Here is a 9137-nt window from a genome sequence, read left to right on the forward strand (position 1 = left end):
AATTAGCAACTGTCTGTAAGTTGCATAAATGATTCAGAGACACACTTGTGAAAAAATACACTAACAACAAACAGATATGAATGTGTGCATGTATTTAGTATTGAAAATGTAAACTGTAGTTGGAATAAGCTATGACCATTACCATGGCCTATCAACAACTGAGCCCATAAAACAATGATATTTTATATCAAAACAAAATTTTATATTGTTGTTGAGAATATCAAGTTAAAAAATGTTTCATATCATGAGTCAAAATTACAAATTCTTGCCCAGAATATAAAACAGCACACAGCTTTACACTGAATCTCATGTTCATTGATATTTAATTGAATAAAAATTGATTAATATGCACATTGTAACTAGTGGTCAAATGGTCTAGTTTATGGAAAAGTTGTCATAGTTAAAATAACAAGACTCAAAAATCCCCCACATTTTCCACTTCTTCCAAATGAGAAACTTGGAGTTTAAGGACATGAATATTGGTGCTTTTGACAGTCTGCCCATGTCCACAGTGGCCAGAAAGGTCAATTTCATGGCTTAACTCAAATTAATCTCATTAGGAAGCAATCAGAATAACAGAATTGTTGTCTATGGCTGTTGCTGCCAACCAGGATATACTGGAATTTCACTGTGGACAATCCACCCACTACATCTCAGGGCAAAGATTAATACTATAAAAGGTAGAGAAGATTCTCGGTCTCTCCAACACCTGTCAGATTTTGACCTCTGTAAGAAGCAGTGAATCCAGGCTCTACCATGGTGAAGTTCCTGCTGCTTGCTCTTGCCTTAGGTGTGTCCTGTGCACAGCATCAGAATCTTGAAGTCAGTCCCTCAGAGGTATGTACATTTGGGGATGAAAGGGCCTCTTGTGTTTATATATACCTGAGCTTGGTTTGAGCATGTTCATTGTTTAAATTCAATATACTTCTATACCGTATCCAAATCTGATCTTTAATTCTATCCTAGTGTCATTAAACCTCTTTCATGTTTTCAATGAGATCTATCTACAGTGTGAAAGAAGGTTAAGATCAAAAACTTCCAGATTGAACTTTCCCTGTGGGTGATTTACACAGTGCGAACTGTATTCCAGTATCCCACATTCTGGTGTGAATGAGTGATGATGCCTTCTCATGATTTACTCTCAAGGAAGAAGACATCTACATTCACTAGGTCCAAGTTCACTTGTCGGTTGACATAATGTATAATTAGTAATAGTGTTGCTGAAATAAAAACAGGAAATGAAATGACTACCCAACACTCACAATAAGGTCTGTGCTCCTTAGGTTGACGGGAAGTGGCACAGCCTTTACATAGCAGCAGATAATAAGAGTAAGGTAAGCGAAGGTGGACCTTTGAGAGTTTACGTCAAGCACCTGGAATGCAGTGATGAATGCCAGACATTCACAATCAAATTTTATACCAAGTAAGTGACATTCATCCAACGCACAGGGACAGGACTGAGAAACAGGGACGTGAATGCCATTGTAAAATTTTCACTCAAATAAATGGGTTATGCATGAAAAATGGAGTTGATCTCCTGGGCCTATTGGAGAACAGTGGCCTTCAGCCTTATCTGTGTACTTGACTTCAGCAAGATTGGCTGTGCTATTTTAGTTTCAGAAGGTTGGGTAATTCTGGTTGAAACCAGTCACAAATGGTAAAGGTGGGTAGAAGATTGAGGACACAGTCTTCTCTTGGCAGGCTGGATTTATTGCCCATGCCAGCCATGACGCCGGAGTCTCTGTTTATTTACCCAAATTAAAAATCAGCCCAAGATAGTTAATGCTACCAACACAATAATGAAATATTAGCAATCTGAAAAGAGTAAATTAAGAAGTGAAGCTTTCTTTTTTTAGGGTGGAAAACGTGTGCCAGGAACACAGAGTTGTGGGAAGAAAAGGCAAAGATGGGAAGTATATTACAGACTGTGAGTATATATGCATGTGTATATATATATATATACATCTGTGTGTGTGTATGTGTGTATGTGTAGAGAGAGAGAGAGAGTGTGTTTGTGTCTTTGTCTGTGTCTGAGACAACGGGCATTGTTGGCCCAGGATACACATGTAGGGGCCAGGATTTCAGAGAAATTCATCTGATAATTTCTGATGCAAGTTCAAAGTTCTAATTAATCTTTTAAACATTAATAGGAACATGTGAAGTTAATGTTTGTCTTTTTGTGACTGGGTTATCTCAATCAGGATGGTTTCTTCTAGTGCTGCCCATTTGCCTGCAAATTTCAAGATTCCATTGATTTTTTCTGCTGAATAGTACTCCAGTGTGTAAATGTACCACATTTTCTCTATCCGTTCTAAAGTTGAGGGGCATCTAGGTTGCTTCCAGGTTCTGGTTATTACAAAGAATGCTGCTATTTCATTTATAATTCTATATTATTGTGAAGGACATTTGAAGTAAGACTTACAATTGAAGTAAGAAAAAGTGTGATAGATGTGTTAAATATAATGAAAAAACAAATCAACAACAGCAACAACTAAATCATGACAATTCTACTGAGTTCTCAGGTGTTTCTGTTTTAATTGCAGTCTCTGGTCAGAATTATTTCCACGTTGTAGAGAAGGCAGATGACACCATGACCTTTCACAACGTTAATGTCGACGATAGTGGAAAGACAAATGTTATTTTAGTTGTTGGTGAGTGTGCTGCTCATCATAGGGGTTCTATTGCTGTGTTAAAGAAAGTTGGGGAGGAAAAGGTTTATTTGGCTTACACTACTGCATTGTTGTCCATCACTGAGGGAAGCCAGGACAGCGACTCAAACAGGGCAGGGACTTGGAAGCAGGCACTGGCACAGAGGCCATGGAGGGGTACTATTTACTGGTTTGCTTCTCATGGCTTGCTCATCCTGCTTTCTTATAAAACTTACGACCACCAGGCCAAGGAACACACCACCCACAATAGGTTGGGCTTTCCCCCATCAGCCACTGATTAACAAAATGTATTTCAGAGTTTCCCATAGCGTGTTGGGCTCTTCCACATCAACTTTCAATCTGGAAAAATGTCCTACAAGGTTTGCCACAGGTCTATCTGATGGAGGCAATTTTCTTAATTGAGGTTCCCTCTTCCCAGATGTTCTTGACTGTGTTTGGTTGACTAACAAAGCCAAAAACAAAAAAACAAAAAAGTCCCCCCAAATCCCAGGTTGCTTTGTTTGACATAGCTGTGAGGGGAGGGGAGGGTGGGGACTGGGGGTCGGGAGTTGGGGTGGGTGAGTGATGGATAGAGAGGATGTGGTAGGAGTTGGGTGGTTGTTAATTTTTGGTTCACGAACCTGTTCATCTGATTTAACTGCTCATTTTAGTAATAATCATATTCCCGTGTGTGGATTCTAGAATCTACACAGAAATAAGATGAAAAGTCATATCATGCAGATATTTAGTTCACAGATTCCAGCCATCAGAATTCCATACAGGTATTTTTGAAAAAAAATGTCATGCCTATGTTGAAAGCATGAATAAATATAATAATCATCATCATCATCATCATAACGTAAAAAGAGAGTTAGTCTTCAGGGTGGACAAAGTCATGGTTCCTTACATTTTAACTCCATTAAATGTGTTCTGTATACCTTAGAAGTCTTAGGCTGGCTGTGTTGTAGAGGCTCATTCTTTTAATCCCAGCACCCAGGAGGCAGTGGCAGGCAGATCTCTGTGAGCCTGAGGCCAGCCTGGTCTACAGAATAAATTTCAGGAGACTCTCCAAACCTACAGAGAACCCTGTCTCAAAAAACTTTTAGGCTGAGCAGAGTGAAGCTGGTTGGGATAAGGAAGGGTCAGGAAGACAGGATGTTTCCATGGGTCAGTACTGCATGACCCACTACCACTGTGTCTGTTCTAAGCATTTTAACAGACGCTCTGTTTTCTGTTCCATGCAATGTAGGGAAAGGTGAGAGTTCGAGCATAGAACAGAAGCAGAGGTTTGAGAAGACAGCCGAGAAATACGATATTCCAAAGGAGAATATTGAGCACTTGGTGACCACAGGTAACACCATTGTGCTTCACACAGCAAAGACATGCATCTGAAAATATTCCTAATAATCACTGATTCACCCTTTTAAAATTTAAAAACACTGGAAATACTAAGGATCTCTAACAATATTTTTGTTTGTGCCATTTTCTCCCTCTATCAAAACTATCTTTCACAGACACTTGTAATCAATAAAGACACCATATGGGTGAGTATGAACATGATAGAGGAGCTTACTCATGGTTTAATCTGATAGAATTCATTCTTTTTTAAACATTTTTCCTTTTTTATTTAAATTAGAATCATGCTTGCTTCACATGTTAATTCCAGCTCCCTATCCCTCCCCTCCTCCCTGTGCCCCCAACCAGGTCCCCATTCCCGCACCCAAGATTTCATTCATTAGGTTATTGGTCATGTATTTGATAGAGGAACTGTTTGTTTATAGTTTTATCTCTCTCTCTCTCTGTCTCTCCCTCTGTGTATATATATATATATATATATATATATATATATATATGCTTATACAATCAAAGGGGGAAAATCTATGATTGATGTTGCTGTTAGTCTTTATACCATGACAAAAAGCAAATCTCCCCTAAAGCAGAGTGTAGATTTCTTTTATATATTTTTTATTTTATTTTATTTTTTATTTGTAAATTTAAATTTAAATTAGAAAAAAGGTTGCTGCACATGTCAATACCAGGTTCCTCTCCCTTTTCTTCCCTTCCTCACACACTCCCTCTCCAACCTCCCCATATCTCCTCATTTCCCCAAGGAGGGTGAGGCTCTTCATGGGGGTGTCCATAGTCTGTCATTTCATCCAGGGCAGGAACTAGACCCTCCCACATGAGTCCAGGGAGAGAGTGCATTTCTCATTGTGGGATGGGCACCCAAACTCCATTTGTATGCCAGAGATACAACTACCCAAGGCCCCATAGATTACCCAGGCCTCCTCACTGACACCCACATTCATTCAGGGGGTGTTGATCAGTCCCATGCTGGATTCCCAAGCATCAGTCTGGGAATCAAGAACTACCCCTTATTCATGTCAACAGTTTCCAGGGGTTAAACCAGCCCAGTCTTAACTCCTTTGCTCATCAGTACTCCCTCTCTTTCACTGGGTTCCTTGAGTTCAGCTCAATGTTTAGCTGTGGGAGTCTGCCTCTGCTTCCATCAGTCTTTGGAAACAGGTTCTGTTTCCCAGACTCTCTGGCTGTGGGAATGTAGGCTGGCACTCCCCAGACCATATCTATGTTTAAAAACCATATATGAGAGAGTACATATCATGTTTGCTTTTTGTGACTGAGTTACCTCACTCGGGATATTTTTTCTAGTAACATCCATTTGCCTGCAAATTTCAGGATTCCATTGTTTTTTTTTTCTTCTGAATAGTACTCCATTTTATAATGTACCATATTTTCTCTATCCAATTTCCAGCTGAGGGGAATCTAGGTTGCTTCCAAGTTCTGGCTGTTACAAATAATGCTGCTATGAACATAGTGGAACCTACGTTCTTGTTGTATGAATGTGTATCGTTTGGATATATGACTAAGAGTAGAATTGCGGGGCCTTGTGGTAGACTGATTCCCATTTTTCTGAGGAATCTCCATTCGGATTTCCAAGGTGGCTGTATGACTTGGCACTCCCGATTTCTTTTATCTTGATGTGAAATAATTTTGTGAAATTCTCAACTGTTAAAAATGAGTAATGTCTGTGGAATTCAGGGGTGTATCTTGCATTTGGAAATACTGTAAATGTAGATGAACTTTCTAGAACTCTCCTGAGACACAACCTTGCATATACATTCCTTTTTTGATAGAAAATCAATATTTACATTGAAAACTATCAGTCTAAAGCTCAGTACAGAGGTATTGAAGTCAGTGAGGAGAAACTTAAGTCTAACCCTATGACATTTGGCATTTTTATCAAACCTTCCACTATATTCTTCATCCATTATTTTTTCATTTACAATCTTAGAAATTTTGTTAGTACCAGCAGCTCATGAACATCTAACTGTTTTGTTTGTGTTTGTGTTGCCTTTTGCATTTGAAGCTTTACCGATGACAGCAAGATCATGAATATTCCCCACATCAACTTTTGCGTGAAATCAGAATCATGACAATGAAGATAATTCACCATTTTTCTTTTTTCCTTCTAATCTTACAAATGAAGTCAGAATATCTGCTTCATGGATTTTCTTCCTATCCTCCTACTATATTACTGACTATTCTGTTGGTTAAATAAATTAATTTCTCATGCATACACTTCTGTCTTTAATCAATGTGACATAATACACAACCAACAGACATAGGCACTCAACTTCAACTATTGAAAAATAATCTGATTTGGGATGATTCTAGTTCAGAGCACTTTTCAGTCAGTGGGTTCAGTTTCTACAAACCACATGGCAGTGCACAAACATCTGTAACTCTAGCTCCAGGGGAATCTTCACCTTCTTCCGGCATCCAAAGGTATGGCACCCACCTGGTGCATATACCATATACAGATACACAAATATATATGTAATTCAAAAGTAAAATAAATCTTTAAAAATGGGATTACCCAGGTATGATGGTGCATGGTGTTAATTTCAAAGTTTGGGAAGCAGAAACAGGTGTATTTCTGTGAATTAAAGGCCAGCATGATCTATATATGGAATTCTAGGAAAGCCAAGGCTACGCAGTGAGACCTTGTCTCAAAAATAAACATAAATCAATAAACAGTAAAATAAAATTGGACCATTTGATAGTAGAATAAGAAATAGTTTTTATTGAGAATAAGTACATAATTCATTGATACTTCATAATTAGATGGGAAAATATTACCTATGACATTATATACATTATATTTAGTACGTGATGAAAACCATCTATGATACATCTTTTAGTATATGAGGCTTGATAGCCAGGATGTCCTAAGAGTCAGAGGGGGCACTCTTAGAAACAACCTAAATGTCTCCCTGATGTTAAAAAAAACCAAACTAACACTTTAAAACAACTGCCAAAATGTTATTGTTTTTCAGGGCTACAAAGTGGTATATCTGCACCCAAATGCATATTGTATTCTTTTGGCCAAGAGTCACAAGTGTTCCCTTAATAGGAGACATTAAAACTATTGTACATCGGACGCTATGGTAGTGTTGGGTGTTCTGGGATTTATTTCAGATTTAGAAAACATGAGAAATAATACAAAAGATAGACACATAGAGGCCAGAGCTTGTATACAGATACCCCACTCATGCCCTGCACTTTTCAGGAGGGTTTGTCCTTACCTTTCATAAGAAAAAACTTATTTTCATGCCTTTGGTGCAGGAAGGTACTTTTGTAAATGTAAACCCAGCCACAAACCCTTTAAGCTACAATCTGTCCTTTCTGCAAAATATGCTAGTACAATGTTGGCACAGAACTTGTGGGAATATCCAGTCCATGTCTGACTTGATTTAAGACCCACTCTGAGATGGAACCAATATACAACACTGCTTGAATGACCTAGAAGCAGAGATTAGATAGCTCAAAAGCACTGGATAAAAGCAAATACTATTAGTCTTTTAAAAAGGAGTGATAAAATGACTCCTAATGATTTCTGCTTCACTCATAGTTCACAGTCTTATTCAGCCATCATCAGAGAGGCTTCCTCAGGCAGCAGCTGAAAACAGGTACAGGGACTCACAGCCAGACATTACACAGAGAGAGAGAGAGACCTTGGAACATAAAATTCTAAATGGAATGTCTTCATCAAACCCCTCAACTGAGAGCTCAGGGAGTCCTGAGGAAAAGAAGCCAGGAGGAGTTGGGGAGACAGAAGGGATAGAGACTACCAGAAGAACAAGCCTCTCTAATCAGCTGAGCAAATTGCATATGAATTTACAGAAACAGAGGACCCAAGTACAGAGCCTACACAGGTCTGTATCAGGTTCTCCACATATGTATTAAAGCCTTTGGTTTAGTAATTTTATGGGACACCTGAGGGAGTAAATGACTGGATCACTCACTCTTTTTTTCTTTTTCATTTAAATTAGAAACAAGCTTGTTTTTCAAGTCAATCTCAGTTCCCTCTCCCTCCCTTTCTTCCTTGGCCTGCACTGAACCCCTATCCCATTCCCTTTCTTCTCCCAAGGGAGGGTGAGGCCTTGCATGGGGGGTCTTCACATTTGGAGCAGGGCCTAGGTCCTCCTGTGTGTATCTAGGCTGAGAGAGTCTCCCTATTTTTGGAATGGATTCCCAAATTCCATTCGTGTACTAGGAATCAATACTACCATAGGCTCCATAGATTGCCCAGGCCTCCTAACTGACACCTACCTTCAGGGCAGCTATTCTGGTTTCCCAGCTATCAGTCTGGGTTCCATGAGCCCCCCCTTGTAAAGGTTAGCTGTTTCTATGGGTTTCTCCAGCCTGGTCTTGGCCCCTTTGCTCATCACTCCTCCCTCTCTGCAACTGGATTCTAGGAGTCTGTCTCAGTGTTTAGCTGTGGGTGTCTGATTCTGCTTCCATCAATTACTGGATGAAGTCTCTAGGATGGCATATAAGGTAGTCATAAATCTCATTATCAGAGAAGGCCATTTAGTGTAGCCTTCCATTATTGCTTAGATTGTTAGTTGGGGTCATCCTTGTAGATCTCTGAAATGTTCCCTATTGCCATATTTCTCTTTAAACCTATAATGGTTCCCTCTATTATGATATCTCTTTTATTGCTCTCCACTATTCTTCCCCTGACTGAATCTTTCTGCTCCCTGCTGTCCTCCTACCTTCTCCCCTCCACTTTTGCCTGACTCTCTCTCTCCTCCCCCCATGCTTCCAATTAGCTCAGTAGATCTTGTCCCTTTTCCCTTTTCTGAGGGACCATGGATGTCTCACTTAGGGTCCTCCTTGTTGCCTAGCTTCTCTGGCTATGTGGATTGTAGGCTGGCAATCCTTTGCTCTATGAATAAAATCCATATAGGAGTGAGTATATACCATATTTGTCTTTCTGTGACTGGGATACCTCACTCAGGATGGTTTCTTCTAGTTCCATTCATTTGCCTGTGAATTTCAAGGTTCCATGTTTTTTTCTGCTGAGTAGTGCTCCATTGTGTAAATATACCACATTTTCTCTATCCACTCTTCAGTTAAGGGACAGCTAGGTTGCTTCCAGCTAGGTTGTGGCTATTACAAATA

General features: G+C 39.4%; 1 protein-coding gene across 1 annotated transcript; it reads left to right on the forward strand.

Annotated features, from left to right (window-relative positions):
* The first annotated feature begins 679 nt into the window (after positions 1 to 679).
* On the forward strand, positions 680 to 6244 carry LOC101822813 (male-specific submandibular salivary gland protein). The gene is made up of 7 exons (XM_040741056.1): positions 680 to 837; positions 1284 to 1423; positions 1857 to 1927; positions 2544 to 2651; positions 3898 to 3999; positions 4163 to 4192; positions 6037 to 6244. The coding sequence occupies exons 1-6, from the start codon at positions 757 to 759 to the stop codon at positions 4177 to 4179; spliced, it is 519 nt and encodes a 172-aa protein (XP_040596990.1). The 5' UTR covers positions 680 to 756; the 3' UTR covers positions 4180 to 4192; positions 6037 to 6244.
* The last annotated feature ends 2893 nt before the right edge of the window (positions 6245 to 9137 follow it).

This window comes from Mesocricetus auratus, unplaced genomic scaffold, assembly GCF_017639785.1.
Source record: "Mesocricetus auratus isolate SY011 unplaced genomic scaffold, BCM_Maur_2.0 contig_11976_pilon_obj, whole genome shotgun sequence".
Lineage (NCBI taxonomy): Eukaryota > Metazoa > Chordata > Mammalia > Rodentia > Cricetidae > Mesocricetus > Mesocricetus auratus.